This window comes from Mus musculus, chromosome 2 (genome assembly GCF_000001635.26).
Source record: "Mus musculus strain C57BL/6J chromosome 2, GRCm38.p6 C57BL/6J".
NCBI classification, from domain to species: domain Eukaryota; kingdom Metazoa; phylum Chordata; class Mammalia; order Rodentia; family Muridae; genus Mus; species Mus musculus.
The window spans coordinates 3,455,473-3,476,244 of NC_000068.7; the positions used below are offsets into that span (position 1 = coordinate 3,455,473).

Genomic DNA, 20,772 nt, shown 5'->3' on the forward strand with positions numbered 1-20,772 from the left:
CACAATTAGATCCAGAATTACTGGACCCAACCTGCTGGGTGATTGGACTTAGAATATCTGTACATATAACTCTCCATTTGTGTAGTCACTAATACTCAAAACTTAATTTTAATTTTGTTTCCTTTGACCTGAGCCACACTCAACCCAACTTGGTTTTAATAGAATATTTCATGATCCAAGGTAACATGCCTGTAAACATTGTTCTCAATGTATTTCTAACATTTTATCATTGTAATGTTCATGTTTTAGATCTTAAGTCTGGCATGAACACTGGCTGGCAAAGGTCAAGAGCTAAGAATACATGCTTATCAGCTTAGGTTTCAAATACAGAACAACAGGAAATCTTTACATATGGTGTTTATTCTGTTATTAAAAAAAAAGCCCACTTTATAAAGCTTTAATCTATGAAACCATACTTTGAGGTAGGCATGAAACTAAGGCACAAAGGTTAGTTCACATAGCTAGTAAGCAACACACACACACAGACACACACACCCCGAAGCTTTTAGAGTCCATGCTCGAGCACTCTGCTGTATGAGGAAAGCTCTTTACATAAAGCATTAAAACGGGCAGCATTGATTGTAGTGGCTACATCATTCTTCAAGAGTTCTAAATTAGCAAAGTTAAAAACATTTCAAAATGCCAAGATACATCACAAAATCCTAAAGGCTAGCCACTTTTACTTCAGAGAAGAATCAAATGCAAACTGATTGTATATACCTTCTCATACAACTTGACAAGCCTAGGGTCACCTGGGAAAAAGTAACCTCATTTGAGAAACTGGCTCCATCAAAATTGGCCTGTGGCATGTCTGTGGGGATTTCCTTAATTGTAATTGATGTAGCGGGGTCTAGCTCACTGTGGGCAGTACCATTCCTAGGCAGAGGGGCCTGGGCTATCTAAGAAACCTAGCTGAGCATGAGTCTGGCTGAGAGTAAGCCAAGAAGCAGCGTTAGCTTTCCTACATGGTTCCAGCCTCTGCTCAAGTTCCTGTCATGATTATTTCCAAGGACATGTTGCTGAAGACACTACATACTTGGGACGTGTGACGTGAGGAATCAGGCTCCAGCTGAATTGATCACTTTTATCACAACAATGTGCACACACATACACATACCCTGTATAAATAGCTAACATGAGGTGACAGTCTGAGAGGGATGTAATGGGGGAATGTTGAGAGGCAGGAAAGAGTAATGGAATAGTGAAGGGAAGCAATGACCATTACATGTGTGGCACTCAGAGTGAAGTCTGTTTGTGTTTAAAGGTAAAAATCTCCAGGCTGGCATGGTGGCACGTGTCTGCAATCCCAGCGCTGGGCCGTAGGGGGGCAGAGCTGAGGAGTTCACGATAATACTCAGCTACACAGTAAATTCAAGGCTAACCTGGCTACAGATACTCTGTCCAAAGGCCTACCCACTCCCCACAAAATCTTAAGGGCACATTAAATTTCTATTAGTAAGGACAAAACAAAGCCACATATTTATTAAACAGTATTTTCCTTCTTGCCCTCCTAAGTTTCCTTTTAACCTTAACAGTAAATAAGACCAAATATCTAGACAGTCAAACACTGGGTTTTGGTTTTGTCTGTCTTTTTTTAATCTTTAAACCTGAGAATAATTCAAGGTGAGCTTGGCCAAGGGGTTGTTAGGGGGTGGGACGGGGGGATGGGACGGGATACCCGTGTTGCTTTTAAGATTCTCAAAACAAAAGAAATGCCATTTAAAATTATACTTTTTTCTTGACAAATTCGGAAATCTTTGGGTAGCAGACATACTACAAGGCCTCAAATATGCACACTGAATACTATGTACTGTGAACAGCAGCCCCATGAAGGCGATATTCTGCATGTACTGTTGTGAACAGCAGCCCCATGAAGGTGATTTTGAGTAATACTGTAGCTTCTCTCAAACCAGGCCAAGAGTTAGGAAGATAAAGGAAATGCTGAGCTCCTGAATTCAGTTCATTTTACTGACGCTTATCATAGTCTATTAAAGCCTGGAGCAGTGAGCCGGGGGAACTCTTAGGAAACCAAAAGCTTGCTTTATTTGCTGCATTTGTTTTGTCTTCACAGTGGACACCATGATTAGAACTCCCAGACCCAGAAAGATGAAAGTAAGTTTTTTCTTTATTGGGTTTTACTACACAGGGAAAAACCGCATCTAATCCCCAGAAGTTAATAAAAATTCAATCAGACATAACTCTGGCCAAGCTAAGTTTTATCTTATAAAAAAATTCTTGTATAAAACAAGTATCTGTTCAAAAGGGCATGCACAAAATACAAAATTATTTAAATGTAGTGGATAGTAATTAAAAGTGCCTGCAAGTGACCTGAATTACACTGTCATCGGGGCTTGTGTCCCTCACGGATCTCACTCCTGCTCAGATGAGATACTCAGTGCGGACCTCCCACTCGCTGAGTGGCTCACTCTGCCTGGCACTCCAATGGGCCCTCCTAGTCACTGTTCTGTGTGTTCAAAGAAGCACAATGGCCAGCCACTATAGACTTCTAGAGAAGGTGATTAGGGGCTTTTCTTCTGTGCAACTAAAAAAAATCTTTTAAGAATTTCAGGTTCAGATATACAACCTTTGTAATGGTATCTATTGCTTCAAAATAAGATCAAGCTAGAAGTAAGTCTTTCACATTTTTACACCTGAAATATATCATTAAGATGCCAATGTTTTTATGTAAAAGTAGAAAATATAGTAAAAAATTCAGCACTTATTTGTCTCTGATCAGTGAGTATTAAACAGAAATAATATAGTAAAAAAATAAAATTTATACATTTGCCTAAATTGGATTATCTGTTTGAGTCAAGATAAAAGGTTTCATAGTAACTGTGGTAGCCTCACTTTTCAAACACTAAAGGGAATAATTGTCTATTCCGACTTCTCAAGTAAGCAAACAGTGATTTATACATAGTTCACTTTCCATTTAACCACCAAATATCTACCGTTTATGTGCCCCGCAGTCCTTTTCAGAATAAACAGTAATATACTTGGCAATGACTTGAGCCATGAACTGTATATTAACATCATATAATACAATATGTAGGTAATAGAAAGGAGTCCCAAATACTTTTTCAATTGTTAGTTTTTGTTTTGTTTTTCTTCTAATGAGCTTTTTCTTCATGAGCTCCGTTTCCTGACACTTCAGTTGAGGTAACCTCTGCAAGTCTCGGCTCCACATTTACATTGGGTTCTGACCCTTTTTTTGGCAGGGCTGTGGTCAATGGAGTCTGAAGATGCTTCTCCAGAACCTGGAAATACAGGAAGAGAAACATATATTTGAGAACAGGGGCTGGAAGATGGCTGGGCAGGTAAAGGGTAGCTGTGGTCTTTTGGAGGGCCAGAGTTCACTCCCAACATTCAAGCTAGCCACCTCCCTAGCCTCAAACTCCAGCTTCTGGCCTCCATGGCACCTGCATTCACATGCGCACACACAAATCTTTACCTTTAAAAAAAAAACCAAAACTTTACTTTAGTTGGGCATGATGGCATATGCCTTGAATCTCAGCACTTGGGAGGTAGAGGCAAGGCAGGTGGATCTCTGAGTCTGAGGCCTGCCTGGTCTAGACACTGAGTTCCAGGACAGCCAGGGCTACATAGTCAATGTTGGTTAACTCCCAAGGAAATAGTTTTGTATTTCTGTGAATATTCTGAGACATTTCGTTCTGAGCTTTCTTGAAAGATGGTATGCACTAGTCAGAATGCCTGCCATGATGACATTCATTGAGAAATCCAGTGCACAAGCGTTCTTTTTACACATCACCAAGAGCACAATGATGTGAAATGGTCACAGCAGGAAAAGCACAGTGTTTACAGAAGATATTCACGATCACAATCAGCCAACAGAATTAAGAACTTTAAAAAGCCAGATTCAAGAAAAAATAGAATTCATATTGATTGAAATGATACTTCTAATCCTGTCAACATATCTTTTAGTAAAAGCTCAAAAACTGTAGTCCATATTTTTATTAGTGTTATTATAAGTCAAGCTTCCAAAGTGGAAGTCCTGAGAAAAGTCAGGCTGAGATGACTTGGAAGAAAGACCAAGAGCTAGCTTTAGTTGTTGGATGGGCTCTGGACCTTAAATAAGATGACTTATCCCACAATTTCTTTCATGTTTAAAAAGATTTTTATCCTCTCCACACATAGTTTGTTTTGTTGATCCGCCTCCGTACTGATTTCTTTCATCTTCAATGTTAGTTTGCTCCATGACCCAAAGACTTGCCTGCATTCTTGTACTGAAAGCAACACCAGTAAGATTATTTTTAAAAACCATACCTTTCATTTGATAGTCAAAAGTCAGCTCTTCTCCAGCGTTTATGGTTCTTGTAGAGAACAATGCTATCCTGGGCAGCCGAGTATCAAGGTTATCGATGAAAACACTAAACACCTGAAGATTTGGGTCACACTAAAAAAGAACAATAAAATCTGGTCAAGTAAAATTGCTAGGAAGGTGCCCGCCTTGCATGAACCATATACATCTGTTAACTGCCCACAGGATCATTTTAAATACAATTTTCATGTATAAGAAGATCTTAATCATCCATACAAGAACAAAAAGATACAAGAAGTCAGATATCCAATATGTTGCTTCCACAATTAATGAGATTTTTGTCTCAGCTTTTTTTCCCCTGGAGAATTTTAATCCAATTTCCATTTATAACATGGGCATTTCACTTATAACTATTTCAATAAGGTATGTGTGTGTATATATACTTTAATTATTAGAATAATTTTTGGTTTTGGAGACAGGGTTTCTCTGTGTACCCCTTGTGCTATCCTGAACTCATTCTGTTGAGACCAGGCTGGTGTCAAACCCATAGAGACCTAGCTACTTCTGCCTCAAGTGCTGAGGTTAAAGGCTCACCATGGCTAGAATAATTATTTTAAAATAAAACTAGCACCATGGAACTCAAATTTTATACTGCATAATTTCATTACTTAAACTTTGATTTGGAATCGTTCAGTATTTCAATAACACTACACACGTGCAAGAAACTGTAACAAGTCCGGCCAGGTAGGATGACGTGTGTGCTGGGCAGTAGAGCTGCCTTCTATCTAGATTTCAAGGATCCCACATCTGGACTCAACCAATTGCAGAGTCAACTAACTATAGATTATAAAAGTATCTATTGAAAAGAAAATCACACCAGAGTCCTGACCATGTACAGACAGAGTGTTCGTGCCCTTAGTCCAGTATAACTTTGTATTCCATCGGGCATTAGAAGTAATTTATAGATGATTTAAAGTATAAAAGAGGCTATGTGGCTATGAGGTCTCAAGTTGAATGTAAGGAACTTGTAAGAATGTTGTATCTGCAGCAAGTGCTGGAATGAATCCCTGGGATACAGGAGAAATTACTTAAAACAAGCACTTAAATCACACAACCAAAGAGGGAGTCCTGACGGTCTCTTACATTTCACTGTGATTCACACACAAACTTTTGGTAAACAATCTACCAGACAGTTAACTTGGCTACATCTTTTAAGATCAGCTTTGTGATATATCCTCTAAGCTATATCTCATTATCTGTCATGTAGATATAAAATGATGATAGTACCAACCTCCTGCCCTTATTGCCTGGTACTTGAATGATGAAACTATGCAATATAAAATTTGAATTCCACTGTGCCAATTTTATTTTAAGATAATTACTCTAACCACACATACATCTTTAAAAAGACTGCAGATCTAAGTTTTCCAAACATCAACTAAAAATTAAAGAATATTAATTTATAATTTAGGGAAATAATCCTAAATGCTCAAATGATCTAGAAATCCTTACATTTTACTTTAAAATGTTAACACAATGACATTAAAAACAAAATCAAACAAACACAAAAGCTCAACCCTGTTACTTTTAAGCTGTATCTATGGGAGGATTGTCCAAGATCTTCAGTAGATGCCTGAAACTGTCCTGAGTATCAAACACTATATATGCTAGGGTTTTGTTCTATACATACATACATTTTTAAAGATTTATTTATTATTATATCTAAGTACACTGTAGCTGTCTTCAGATGCACCAGAAGAGGACGTCAGATCTCATTAAAGATGGTTGTGAGCCACCATGTGGTTGCTGGGATTTGAACTCAGGACCTTCAGAAAAGCAGTCAGTGCTCTTAACCACTGAGCCATCTCTCCAGCCCAGGGTTTTGTTCTATACATATATATTTATAGTAAGTTAACTTTACTTCAGACACAGTAAGAGATTAACTACTAACAAAAACTGAATTATTTAAAGCTATATTAGTGGCCTGACTCTATGAAAATATCTTATTGTACTTTCACCTTGTGGCTTCAAGGAAACATCTTGGCAAATCCAAATTGCTAGTATTACTAATCTTGTGCTTATGAACAATTACTGAGTAAAACAGGGATACTTGACCACATGTAACTCTCTGATGGTTGGCCTGATAATCCAGAGGCTTGCTAAGTGACTGTCAGGTAGCATACCGAGTGAATATACACTAGGGATGGATGGATCATATCTACAGCAGGAGACTTCAACTCCTAATCAGAATAACAAACAACTTAAAACTTAGAGTGAACTATTTCTAGAAGTCTCCACTGGTTATTTTTGGACCAGAGCTAAGTAGGCAAGTGAAACTGTGGAAAGTAAATTGTGGGTAAGGTGAAGGACTACTAAAAACTTAAAAATTTTTGTATTAACCTCATTAAGGTAACTTTATTAATATTCTTAAAACATTTTACTTAACTCCCTTGCTTATTAATCTCCTTCTTCTGCTATTAAGTTATCTATTTATCCTATAAAGGGCCTGGAAAATGTAACTGAATTGAGATACAAACACTGTTATAGAATGTAGTAATTGTCAATCACCTCAATAAATAAGTTCCTATTACAGCGGAAATACCCCAATTTAACAGAAGCCCTATACTAAAATACTGTGAATGGCTGTGTAAGTGATTGTCCTTCAGTTGAGGAAAAGAATCATGCAAGCAGCACTAATCTGAACCATCTTATCTCTAAGTGCTCCTTACACTATGATTCACAAAATGGGATACGTTTCCATATCGAGCTGCATCCACTGTGAACTCATCAGACTCGTAGTCCAGGTCAAAGAGGTAGGTGATCCCTTTGTTGTCATAGAACTGTCCCCGTCTCTCGGCCTCTTCACTTGTGATCACCTAAGGAGAAACAAAACAACAGAACAAAACAGGACAACTATAGCTTTACAGTGTCTCTTTTTATGATAGGATCTCTCTAACCTGTGGACTCAAAAGGTCTTTCTCCCTCAGCCTCTCACATAGGACCACAGGTGACCCTGTGTTCTCCAAAACCACAGAATAGTACAGTAGTGTGGAACCAAAGAAACAAACTATTAACACTGATACAAATATTTAAAAAGAAATTCAAGTTTCTTTTTAATCTATCTTATATTATTTATCTATTTATTATTTAAATATTTAAATAAAAGATATATAGGAAAAAGTATTAAAAATGAGGGAAAGTGATAGGATGAGAGATTAAAAGTATAATTTGAGGTAAGTTGAAATATGGTACTTCATTATAATCAGACTGTGCAAGCTCTCCACCTCTGCTATGCAGGACAGAGATGAATAGAAGACCACCTTTATAAGAGTATACACTCTCAATATGCTCTAAAGCACAGGTTCTCAACCTTCCTAGTGCTGCGGCCCTATACAGTTCCTCATGATGTGCTTGCCCCCAACCATAACATTATTTGTTGCTACTCCATAACTAATTTTGCTACTGTTATGAATTGTAATATAAATATATGATGTGCAGGACATTTGATATACGACCCTGTAAAAGATCTGCTCAACTCCTAAAGGGATAACACCGCACAGGCTGAAAACAACTGCTCTAAAGGCATACGGTTCCTATCTGTGGACGAGAATAGATGGAGGCTGGTTAGATAAGAGGCGTGCGGTGAACTGTCTGGGAAGCTTTACTGTTCACAAGAGAGTCGGGAGCTGCTTCAGCTCAAAACTCACAGCGCAGGAGGACATCCAGGCCCATCCCTGTCACCACATTACCCGCGCTGCTGTCCTTATGACCACAGCTTCAGTTCAGCTGAAGACTCCAACAGTGCTCAAGTGAAACATAGCAACTAAATCTGGGTGCTGTTTCTGTGCCTCAGTTTCTTCATTGGTAATAACGGAGAGAACTGTTCTTCCATAGAGTTGAAGACTAGAAAGTTAATGTACTAAGATGTTCAGCTGTGTCCCATCCTGAGTACTACTTTAGTATCTATGCATATAATATTTATCAAAGTAAACATGCTAGTATTTGGTAATTAGAGAATGGTCTGCAGCTCTAAGTGGCCAGAGTTTAGCTTAGTGGTTTTTTGATATAATAAATGCTTTTGTACATATTTCACAATATCCATAAAGCATGTTTTACTTAATAATGCCCATCGTGTTGATACCAAATAGGAAAAGAAATTTCATTATATTGGGCTAAGTAATGAAATAAATGTAACTTCTAAGTTTCAATGTCACCATGTATGTAGGTAGCATGTATGACTTCCTTCTTAGGACTTTTGCATAAATATAGTTGTTATATTTTAAAATTATATTTAAAAAATATGCTTTGGTCAGTGGCTATGAATGATAACTATTACTATATTATCTATTTGCTCATATAAAGTTTTACATTTCTAACTATGCCAATGAACCCTTCTCCTAAACGTGAAAATGGATTTCTACATATCCGCAAATGACAACATCAAAATATATCAAGTATTTACATTAATAAGTTAGAAAGTACAAAGCTCATAAGCATAGGATGAATTTAATGTACCTCTCCAACATATTCCATGACAAAACTCATTCTTTTAATCTTCACAAGGGTTTTTACACCCCAACCACAGCCATTGCTAGTTCTAAAGATGCACAGTGAATATTGTGTGCCTTTTTGTACAATCCTATTGGGACATTCAGGTCCACATCGACACCTTGAGTTGCATTCGTAGATGGGAGTGCCTGGTTGGATTTTAATTTGTTGCTTCTTATTATAAGCCAACACAACTCCAGCTTCAGCAGGACAACACTTGTCAAAGAAGCAGTCTGTACATGAACATCCAAAGGTGGCTTCACTGTTTATGCTGATCCCGGGAGCTGGCCTGTACTCGTTAATGTAGTAGAAGTCTAAAGGTGGGCCCTCCAAGTCAACAGTGTTTTCAACAAATATCATCCCCTTATGGTTCTTTCTTCTGTTGAGGTAATCTTGCCATCTCTGCAGAGCTATTCTTTGCTTAGCTTTCTGTACAATATACTCAGCAATTGCAGGTTGCAAGGATTTTGAATTGACAGCCTTGCATTTCCTTTCCTGAGCTAAGTAAGTCTTCTTGTCATCAGAGAACTGCCGCAGGAGCTGTGGACACCTGAGGTTTCTCAAGGGCTCCCAGGTGTTTGTAGAATCTGGCCATCCTTTCCATTTTACAAGATAATATTCCACACCCTTAAAGTAGAGAAGAAAACACAAATCAGATTATGGCAGTCTCTATAATGGCACTTCTCTTAATTCAAACTGCACAGAGTCACAAGTTTCTAAGAGAAAAGTGCGAGTCATACAAAACAAACTTTTGTATGCTATGTGAAACATAGAATTTAGTGGACTGTAACAACTAACAACAGGCCAACGAGTCCTAGCCAGGGAGAGATAAAGGCACTGAAACCTATGACTGTTTTACCAACAGTATTAGGTCAAACAAAGTAGTTACCTTGGTCATGGAAACAGGTGGTCCCAGAGCAAACACTAGGCTAGTAGCTCATGGCTAGCACAGTTCCATGCATTCTCTAAAGGTGTGGCAACTTCTATCCTTCAGTGTCACGGCCAAGTATCCCTTAGCTGTTCTAAAGATAAGCTGGGTAAGTTACTGCTAGCCACAGGTAGCTAATGAGAACCTGAAATGTGGCTACTCTCAAATGATAGACTTTGTGTATAAATAGTGTACTGAATTTCAAGAAAATAGATGGGTGAGGGCAAACTATCTTTACCTTTAAAAATGACTGTATGTTGAAATATTTTATAGATACTGAATCAATTACTGAAACCAATTGCTACCATAAATGTGCACTGCAGTACACATGTTTCTACAAGTCATTAATATTCTAGTGAATGCTGACTAGTAAAAGTTATGAGTGGCTTAAGTAGCTAGCAGGCATGAAGGACAGCAAAGATCCACTTTTTATCACCTATGTACTGGCCATTATGGTTTCTGAAATCTCTTTACACACAGTGGCTGTTTTCTTTCCTCAAGGTCAGCAGATGCCATTGCTATTTAGAATTCTAAAGTGATGTCTTTCAGTAATCAGTTCTTCATCTCAGGATAGCAAGCACATATCCACAGGACCAGAGTAAAGCCAGAAATGTTCTTGAAATATCAAAGTGTGTATATGGGGTGGGGGAGGGAAGGCTCAGTGGTTAAGAACACTGGCTGTTCTTCCAGAGTACCTTGGGCTCAATTCTCAGCACCCACACTGCAGTTCACTGCAGTTCACAACTGAAACTCCAGTTGCAACACCCTTACATAGACACACATGCAGGCAAAACACCAATGCACATGAAATAAATATCGAAGTGATTGAACATCATTTAGATTTTTTTTTAACATGACATCTATTTCTGTGTATATACTTATGTGGGTGCTCGTGTCCATGGTATGGGAGTGCAGGCTGATGGTAAGATGTAGTTCTCTACGTCCACCAGTGGGTCTCAAGGATTAAATTCAGGTTGTCCACCTTGGTGGCAAAGGCCATCCAGCTGGTGGCTATTTTCTGAACTTGTAGATATTTGTAATACATTTGCCTATGACAATTTCAGTAACTTTTACCATAAAGCAGGGATAGACAATAGCTTTTTTACTATTAATTACCCCACCCCCACCCCTACCCAGCATACACTCTATTACTAGAGCTTAAACTCTGGGCCTGACACACATCCATACTGAGGTATAACCCCAGCCGTAACCCAAATTGGGTTCACAAATAGTTGCACAGCCGGGCATGGTGGCGCACGCCTTTAATCCCAGCACTCGGGAGGCAGAGGCAGGTGGATTTCTGAGTTCGAGGCCAGCCTGGTCTACAAAGTGAGTGCCAGGACAGCCAGGGCTACACAGAGAAACCCTGTCTCGAAAAAACAAAACAAAACAAACAAAAAAAAAAACCCAGAAAAACAAAACAAAAAAAAGTTGCACAGAGGGCTGGAGAGATGGCTCTTCAGTTAAGAGCTGGCTGCTCTTCCAGACGACTCAGGCTCAATTCCCAGCACCCATATGGCAGTTCACAACTGTCTGTAATTCCAGTTCCAGGGGATCTGACATCCTCACACAGCATGCATGCAGGCAAAACACCACTGCACATGAAATAACAATAAATAAATAAATAAATAAATAAATGTTGCGCATCCACAAGTGAACTTACTTTATCGTCACTATCAATACCTTAATGTTTATTATGTCCTACTCATCCGTCAGTAATTCTTATGAATTGAAAAACTCAGTTTTATTTGGGAAACTGTTCATAATATATTGGGTTTTTTTCTGTTAAAATGTGTTTAAGATGTGAGTATAATGTAGCATATACATTATATTTACATAAGTATGTATGATCATCTCTGAGAGAAGAAATGGAAAGCCTCACTATACAACAGTGTGTCAAGATGAGCCTCACTAAGGCCTAAAGAGTTCTTCCTCTAGTCAGGTAATGATAATTTGGAACTGTTGGTACTAGATCTACTTACACGGAAGTAGATATGAGCGCCAACTGGCATTGTCTTAACTCTCTGTAATTCTTAAGGTTTGACTTTTGACCTCAGAAGAAGGCAGTGACACACTGGTTCTTTTACTGCAGAAAACAATACAAGTTAAGTGCTGACACCAAGTTCATAACTAAGTCACCACCTGAATCAAACTTACCACCACTGAGGCTCACTGCCCAGATGACTTCCTCACTGGTTAATCTTGGATAAGGCACTTGTATTTAAAATGACCAAGGCTTATATATTACCACATTGGTAACTATTCAATTTCTGTACCGTAAATATACTTATTTATACTTATACAGAATAGATAAGCATAAGAATACAGAATTGATTTTGACAAACACTTTGGAAATTTTTTTTATCTCTGGTTTGTAGCCTTATTTTATAAGCATATTTTGTTTTTAAAATCTGAAAGAGATTTCTAACTTTGAAAAATAAAATTGCTTTATAAAAACCACTCACTTTTAGGCAAATTTAATTAATTCAGTAACCTACAATTCCAAATAAAAGCTAAAAAACTTTGGCTTTTATCAGATCTAGGAGGTCTGATGAACTACAAGGTGTAAAATCCCTCTGGGAGGTAAGGCAGTATGTGAAATAGACATTAATGCTTCCGTTTCAATATTAAATACCAAAATAACATAGCCATACCATTAAAACAGTAAGAAGAAAATCTAAGTCACATAATTTTTAAAAAGTACAGAGGAAAGTAGTAAAAACTATACTGTCAAAGACTGACGGGTTATTTTTATGAATGGAACATAGTAGGCTAGATAAAAGCAAAACCTGTGGCTTGTAAGGAAGCATTAAAAAAAACAAAAACCAAAGTTAAGAGATGGTGTGTCTAGTTTTCAGCTGAGAATGTGAAAAGGACAATGCTATGCCAACAAGTAACTGTGGACAACCGTAGGCACCTGCCTCAACTTTACTGCTGGCCACGCCAGTACTTCTTACAATTCTTAGAAAGCATGGTCCCTGAGAACCTTAAGTACAAGTGCACTTCACTCCGCTTTACAATCTAACTGCCAAGCCAACCAAGTCTTCTGACCTGACCTCTCTACAGCAGTAGCCACAACCTCACACTCCTTAGGGGCAATGTATGATTTTTCTCTGTATTTTTGTTTTTGTTTTTTTTCTACTTTCTTTATGGCCATGGCTTCTTGGTCCCTCTTTGTATTAGATACTTGTTTCTGTTTTTGAGACTCTGAGAAACACTCTAAAGCCATATGTCACACAGGCAACTCGGGTAACTCCAGGTCACTGAGATTCCAGCTCTAACACTCCTTCTGGGCAGCCTTCTCACCTCACTATGATACAACAATCATATGCTGATGATTCCCAGACTTTACCTGCTGCTCAGATAGTCAACAGTCTCCTGACGCCCAACCATGCTCAGGAATTCACCTGCTTTTCCTAAACCCTCTTCTGTATGACTCATCAAGGTGACCCTTATCTACCTATTGACACAAGCTGAGAAGCAGGTAGGCTATCTTAATTCCTTCTCTCTAATCTAGTCTATCATCAAGTCTCATTAGAGATGGGCTTCTTCCTACCCATCTCCATTACAGAAGATTAGTTACTTTTGGCTCTCAGTTCTTATCTGGATTATCATACTAATCTTCCAGATTGTCTCCCTGCCTCCAAACTGGTAATTCTCCAATCTGTCCTTCATGATGAAAACATAAGGTTTATTTTATAAAAACAAAAAATCCATAGAACCACTTACTGCTCTATTGTGCTTTGCTTGCAAATTCCCCTGCTGCCTACATAGAGGTTCAACCTTCCATTTATAACAAAGTCTGGCTGCTGGGGCAGGGTAACATCATAGTAGAATGCTTGCCCAACATATCCAAGGCCCTGAGTTCTATTCTCAGCAACACAAAACAATCCCAAATACTCCCTCAGTTGGGTTTAGTGGTTCACATGTATAGTCTCAGCTACTCCAGAGATAAAGGTGTGAGGATTATTTGAGATCATAAGTTCCAGTCTGGACAACACAACATCTATTAAAAAAAGTCAGGGCAGGAAGATGCCATAGCAGGTAAAGGCACACCAACTCCAGGCCTGACAACCTGAGTTTGATCTCTAGTCCCCACATGGTGCAAGGAGAGAACCAACTCAAAGTTGTCCTCTGAACCCTACATATTGCAACTCTAGGTTTGGAAGGGCAGAGAGGCAGATTCTGGGAGCCCAATGGCCAGTCAGCATAACCCAAATGGAATTCATCTGGCTCAGTGAGAGATCCTGTCCTAGAGGAATAAGGCTAAGATGGATGGTCTTTCTGTAGCTTCCACGCGTGCTCACAGAACCCCGCCCCCCCCAATATAAATAAATATATGAAAATTATCTTTAGAATGAGCAAAGGATCTGAATAATTAGTTCATCACAACAGATACAAACGTCCAGTAAGAGAATGATAAGATGTTGAACATCATTAACCTCCAGAGAAATGTAACTAAAGGCCACAATGAGATGTACTTCTCACAACAATCAGCTACAGAGAAACTAATGCCCATACTCTGCTGGGGTACAAGCATAAGGGTGCAGAGCTCTGGAAAAGGTTAGCAGTTCCCAAAAAGAGTTCAACAAAAATATCTAAGGACCTAGCAATTCCACTCCAAGAGAAATGAAAACTATGTCCATACAGTAGTTTGCATATGAACATCATAACAGCATTGTTTATAACAGCCCCCAGATGGAAACAACTCAAAATTTGTCTGTCCCACAATAAATGTGATGCCTCAACACAACTGAACATATCTGGCACAGAAAGGGAAGAAGTAAGATCTTACACTACCTGAGAGAGCCTTAAAACATTATTCCAGGCCAGGCCTCTGGAACCAGAGGCAGGTGGACCTCTGTGAGTTTGAGGCCAGCCTGATCTTCAGAACAGAAAAGGCTACCTAGAGAAACCCTGTCTTGAAAAACCAAAAGAAAAAAGAAATTATTCCAAGGATGAGTCCAGTGGTGCAGACTTGTAATCTCAGCTCCTCAGATGGCTAAAATGAAGAGGATTCCATGTTCAAGACTCTTCTGGGCTTCAGAGTGAGCTCAAGGCCAACCTGTGCTACTTTAGCAAGGCTTCATTTCAAAATGAAAAATTAAGGGCTAGGGACTATAACTCAGTGGTAGGGCACTTACCCAGTTCATGCTCCATCAGTGAAACTGGTAACTAAGATGCAGGTATTAGACATACACTGAGAATGACAGGAACACGATGCATCACTGTGGAAGAGCACCTGCTCCAGAAAGATGAGGACCCAAGTTCCAGTCCCAAAGGTCATAAGAAGCCAAGGAAAGTCGCATGCACCTCTAATCCCAGTGCTGCTGGACACAGACAGGATTGCTGAGGTCTGCGGTCTCCCAGCCTAGCTCAGGGTTCAACTAAAGACCAGGTCTCAAAGCAATCAGGCAGAGTGACAAAGCAGAACAACAGAGGTCCTTCTCTGGAACACAGAGCTGGAGGAGAGGAAGAAGGGGATGGGACAGCCCCAAAACTCTACAGAAACAGAAAATAGACTTAGCAGTTTCTTAGGGTCAGTAATTGAAATTTGGGCAGCAGTGGTTAGGTTTGGAGATTCTGTTTAGAGTAATGAAAGAATGCTCTAAAATTGACTGACTCTGTGAATAAACCAAGATTTGAACTGTGTACTTTTAAGCAAATTATATCTCAATAAAATACTATTTTTAAATGAATTAGAAGTAAAATAAAAGAACTAGCTGTGCGAGTAGAGAAGGAAGGCCAAAGGGACCCAAAGGTCAGAAAAGATGTAAATACAGTTTACTGATTCAGAAAGAGCTTAGTATTAAAAAGACACTAGCTGGAAATATACGTTATGCAAATAATGCCCGCACTGACGAGGCTAGAGCATGGTAGCTGTGAGTTCAAGGTCAGCCTGGGACTAAATAGAACAGAAACCAGAGGTTTAGGCAAAGCCCTAAGGAAGTAGACAGTGAGAAAATGGTGACATTTTTGAGAGACTGAGGACAGGGATAACTAGTGATGGAGGTGAGCTGAATGTTAAAGGTTACACTAATGGAAGGAGGGGTGCCTTCAGCTCAGTGTGAGAAAGTAAGGGGAGAGGAAAGAACCAAAATAGTAACAAACACTGGGAAAACCAGGCACAAGAAAAAAGCAACAGGGAAAACCCTGTCCAGTAGAACTGAGCAACATGAGAACAGGAGAAATTTGGGGGTTTGCTGTTTTTCTTTTTTCCACGTGTGGACTGAAAGCATGATTGGAGCTTTATGTTTGCTGGGCTCTAACACGGAGCTGTAGTTTCCTTTAAAAACGTTCTTAAAACTAAGTTTTAAGGAGCCTAAGTTGCGCAAGATGGGCATGAACTTATGAGCTTCCTATTTCAGCCTTGCTAGTCGCTGGGATTCCAGGGCTACCAGGTCCAGCAGGCACAGCTTAATGGAGTTAATGCATATGATCAAACGATACTCTCAGCTGGACTGCTCAGTCTAGGGCTCGTAAACCACGATGGCACATGATTAGGCTCTTTTACTTACGAGCAGGATGCTGAGGGTGTTGGGAGAGATGCTAGACCAAGATCTCTGTGCTGGGGAAGGCAATGCTACCACAGGAAGACAGCATTTCAAAGGATGAAATGCACTTAAGCTCAGCAGAAATGAAAAAAAAAAAAAAATCACATAATTTATGTAGGACTCCTGATTATTTATCTGTAAGATCTTAGATTACTGGCCAGTTCTCAGAGGAAGGCTACAAGTAAATGGATTATGGAAACTATAACTATGGGATTTAGGTAAAATAGATTCTTGGAAGAACTAATTTGCTCACATTGTAAGCTATGAAACAGTGGACTGAAATGATCACACAAGTCAGTCCATCCTATCACACCACACCTGTAGGGCACCGAGTCAGACAGAATGCAGGATGCTTGCTGCTTCTCCTAGAGGACATTCAATATTCTAGAGCTGGCTTGAAACCTGGGTTCCTGCCAGTGATAGGAAATAGGATTCAGGAACAACACGAATTGCAGGACAAACCAATCAGGCCTAACAAATTTGCTCTGGGAATCCATATGCAAACAGTCAAGAGTTGGATGCAGGATATAAACACCCTAAATATTCTAATGCAAAAGCATTTGACGGTTCAGAATCCCCTCAGTGTTGACCGAGTAACTCTATATCTTACAACGTTAAACAAGAAGAGCTTCACTTATATTGAGGCTCTTTTTATGTTAGAGAAACATGAAACACTGCAGTGTGGACAGGTCTCTGCCAAGGGGCTGGACATTGCCTTACCTTTGCTACCTTGTAGTCACACAAGTACTCCACCTCATAATTGTTTAGATTCCTTTTGGTGATTCCAATCGATTTACATGTGAGCTTTTCTTTTCTACATAATTCCTGGAGAGTATCAAGTGAAACTAGGCAAGGCACACACCAGGCTACAATAAGAAAATAGAATTCTTTACCAATAAAATAGCTACTAGGCTGAAACAAAAACTTAAAACCCTCTCAACTGACAATGTTATAGTCTAGAAACACATATAACAAGAAGCTACATATGTGTGTTTAAGAAAAAGTTATAGGATAAAGAACTAGTTTTGGTAAATTGGTTTACTTTCCAGTGGACATCTATCCCACTTTTACCCACATTGCCTAATTCTTGCTTGGCTAATTAAAATATTTCACATCTAAAATTTCTTAGGGTTACATATAAATGCGAAGGTAAAATGAAGTAAATTTTTTTACACAGAATAAAACTGTTCTCCTAATAAACAGCTAAGACATTTTGTTAGAAATATATCTAAAAGATATTCTAAAATGGCCACAACTTAAAAGTAACTTCACTTCTTTTAGTCAGATGATAAGAATTTAAATATGAAATCCATATCCTACTTTTTCCATTTTGTAAAAAGTCGAGAGATTTTAGCTTCATTTATTTTGTGCATGGTAAAATGTATTTTCATCATGCATAAGCCAGAGAATTCTACTTTAAGTGGAGAGCATAGTGAGCTTTGTAATACTTGTTTCCTACAGTTTTCAAGCCAGCAGTTACAAAACAGAATACAAGGTGGAAATATTCCATAAGCCAGACTTGAAAATCAGACATACTAAACAATACCCGTACGGAGGCCAGAAATGAACTGTATTACATCCTGGATTTAAAAATATAATCACACAACTGATGTCTAGAAAAATGTAACAAACTTCACTACCCCTACTATCAGGATAAATACAAGATGATCAAAAGTCCTCTGCTCTACCCGTTGGTGGGTCACCTAGCTACACAACTTTGGGAAAGTCCCAATCTTTTTGTGTATGGGATTCACTGGAAAAAAGTGTGTTTTGTTGAGAACAGAGGTGACCAAAGAAAATGTATCTCTAACTCATCAAGCTGTCTTTAGTTCTCCGAAGTGGTGGGCAAAAACCTTTTTAAGGTAAGTTTCCAGGAAGGGACAGCGTAACCGCTCAAATTTTCCCCGCAGTCCTTCCTCATCCTTCCCAGTAAGGACTTCATTGTCAGAAACCAGTGAGGATAGCTTCCGAACTCCAGTGACTGCAAACAACTCATATTTCTGGCACCTGCAAAAAGACTTTCCTTCAAATTTGCCAGAATACATTTATTTGCTTAGGTGTGGCGGTTTGGAGACAAGAAAGCTGTAAAAAACGTCTCATAAATCGCTTCTAAAAATCTTAAGGCTGTTTTGTCTTAATGCTAATCTCCTTATGCTAATCATCTGCAAAGGAGAGTCCTCTTGTTTATGTAACCAAGTTGTTTGCTGTTTTATTTATCTTTTCAATTTTTACCCCTAGCTGAGAATCTGAAAACACAACACTATAATGGAGGGTGGTGTTGAATCGGAGGATCAACGTACATATATTCGTATGAAAACGTCATAACGAAGCGTTACGTGTAATTACAATGCACCGCCCCTCGCAACAGAAATGCTACATTTTGGGGGCATCTCGAAATGTTAAAAAGAAAAATTGCCAACACTTGGTTTACAAAATCCCACAGCCAAAAATGATGAGAGGAAAACGCCTCATTGTCTAGATTATAACATCCCGTTTATAAAAACCATTCCACCATCCCATCCCCACCACGCTTCAAGGAGGCAAGAGCTACCTACGGGAATAATAGTGTCACCATCTGGGTGGAGCGGAGGAAAGAGCTGGAGAACAACCTTTTCATTCCAGAAGGCTTTGCACAACCCAGACTTTCAAAGGGCGCGCGACTCGAGCGCACGCACGCGCACTGCGTGCCCCGGCTTCAGCATCCACAGAAATAACCTGCAAGTTCCAGCCGGGCCCCCCAAAGTTTCCCGGAGCTCAGGGCTGCGTGTGCAGGCGCTTCACGGCGAGGCCAGACCCGCTCGAACGCAGGCACCAGGGGATTCCCTTTCTCCAGCACCGCACCTCAGCCCCGCCACCACCCCCAACCCCCGGCTCGGAGGTGGCGACCGCTACCGCCGCAGCGCGTGTGCTTTCCTGCTCACCCTTGAATAAGGCACCTCGTGCACACTCGTCGCCAAAGACCGCGGCCCGCGGAGCTCCGGACCACGCTCGCTGGGAGCCGGCGCGCCTCTCGCCCGCAGACGGCCGCGAGCGTCGCGCCGTCAGGGTCTCCGCGCGGCGGCGTCTCGCCGTTCGCCTGGCCTTGGGCCTCGGGGGCGGACCTGGAGCCCGGTGACACCGCGCTCCTGCCTCACTGCCCCGTGCCTTGGCCCTGGCCGCCGCCATCTTGCGGAGCTTTCATTCAAACTGGCGCGGTCAGCCCGAAGAACTCAGCTGGCCACACGCCCCGCCCCGGCCCGCCAGGGACTCCGGAGCGGGGAGGCTGAGAGGAGCGAGGCGTTCTGACGTCAGCGGAGACCGACCCCTGCGGTGGTAGCTACCGCGCCTGCGCCGCACGGTGGGGGCGGGAAGGGGCGGGGCCTTCCGTGGAAACTGGCCCTGCCCGTCGCTGGCTTGTTACTCGCTTTGACTTCGGAGGTCGCTTGCCATGATTCTTCATGCGGTCCCCTGAGTCGCTTCACAAAGACCTGACGTGCCCGCCACAAAACGCAAAATAGGCTGTGCGGGGTTAGTGTGCGCAGGTAGCTCCTTTCCCACTCTTGTTCCTCAGCACTTCAACCCAACGAAGCCCCACTACTTTTCCTTTCACTCCACACCACCAGGACTCAGGATCTTAAAATTTGACTGCATGTTGGGTTCACCTGGAGAGGTGCTGTCTGTTTAAACCACTCAAAGAGATTCTGATGAGTTGATGTGGCCATGTAGCAGCTGGACTCAAAGGAAAAGCCTGACAATTGTGAGAATCCAACCAACCCCGCCAAGAACCCTCTTAGTTAAGGCAAACGTAAAAGGTACACTTAGGACAAGGACTTACTAACATTAACAGACTTAAGCTGAGGGCAGGTTTTAGCCATATATGCTTGGGGAGAGTCAGGTCGTTCTCGGTTTTACCACTGTAAATCTGAAAACTTGTAAGAGGAACCATTATACACAAAAGACCATCGGCAATTCTGTAAGCCAGTCATGTCAATGCTATTCACAAGCACATACTGCCTGTCTTCTCTTCAGCCAAAACAGCCTAGCTGCCTTGACCTCTCCATTGCTCCCCTTCCAGCCACTTCCCACCCAGCTAAGGAGACTTTAAAACAGAAAATGAAACAAGCCTCAGACTTGCTTTGTCTGAGAAGCATGTTCAAGTCCTGACCCTTTTGCTTCCACTTTGGTGAGCTGGAATTACAGGTGCTAGCCAAAGCTCCCTTCTCCCCCAATAAACACTTTAAACTGGAAATCACGGTCTAGATCAAAGAACTGACTGACTCCCCTTCATGTGCTGCTCCCTCTCACGTGACTAGATTTAACTCAAATGTTACTTCTTCAGAGGCCACTCAGGCATTCTGTCTGGCTTTGTTCTCTAGCTCTTCTTTAAAAGCTTTTGTCAAAAAACGGTCAGGGTAGAGTCTTACAAATATTTTTGGTCTTGCTAAGTTTTATTTTAAAAATTGGCAAAGGATGCTGGAAGCAGA

The 20,772-nt window shown here is 40.5% G+C and overlaps 2 protein-coding genes across 11 annotated transcripts in view; one reads left to right on the forward strand and one right to left on the reverse strand.

Annotated features, from left to right (window-relative positions):
• Positions 1 to 18,739, forward strand: part of Dclre1c (DNA cross-link repair 1C) — a 50,151-nt gene extending 31,412 nt beyond the window's left edge. For 3 of the 9 annotated variants that reach the window (NM_175683.4, NM_001110214.1, NM_001302674.1), the window contains 2 exons: positions 2,072 to 2,112; positions 3,219 to 5,641. In NM_175683.4, coding sequence (NP_783614.1) covers positions 2,072 to 2,112; positions 3,219 to 3,482 — 305 coding nt within the window. In that variant the 3' untranslated portion in view covers positions 3,483 to 5,641. Of the gene's footprint in view, positions 1 to 2,071; positions 2,113 to 3,218; positions 10,976 to 18,547 lie in introns of those variants that run through there. The other 6 variants (XM_030249529.1, XM_030249550.1, XM_011238972.2 and 3 more) reach the window with 4 other exon arrangements.
• Positions 343 to 19,514, reverse strand: Suv39h2 (suppressor of variegation 3-9 2). Of its 2 annotated transcripts, NM_022724.4 has the most exons (6): positions 19,231 to 19,514; positions 17,030 to 17,175; positions 8,795 to 9,454; positions 7,009 to 7,155; positions 4,285 to 4,414; positions 343 to 3,257 (listed from the first exon to the last, which is right to left on the reverse strand). In NM_022724.4, exons 1-6 carry the CDS (start codon positions 19,472 to 19,474, stop codon positions 3,151 to 3,153), a joined length of 1,434 nt encoding a protein of 477 aa, NP_073561.2. In that variant the 5' UTR covers positions 19,475 to 19,514; the 3' UTR covers positions 343 to 3,150. The 2 variants fall into 2 exon arrangements, 1 of the variants encoding a protein (NP_073561.2); NR_027509.1 differs by lacking the exon at positions 17,030 to 17,175.
• Positions 19,515 to 20,772: the final 1,258 nt, after the last annotated feature.

Coding starts and splice junctions, on each gene's coding strand:
- Suv39h2 (NM_022724.4), bottom strand. CDS start 19,474: ATGGCGGCGGCCAGGGCCAAGGCACGGGGCAGTGAGGCAGGAGCGCGG. Junction 7,156..8,794: donor TCATGGAATATGTTGGAGAG/GTACATTAAATT, acceptor GTTTCTCCTTAG/GTGATCACAAGTGAAGAGGC. Junction 4,415..7,008: donor CCCATTTTGTGAATCATAGT/GTAAGGAGCACT, acceptor GTTCTTTTTTAG/TGTGACCCAAATCTTCAGGT.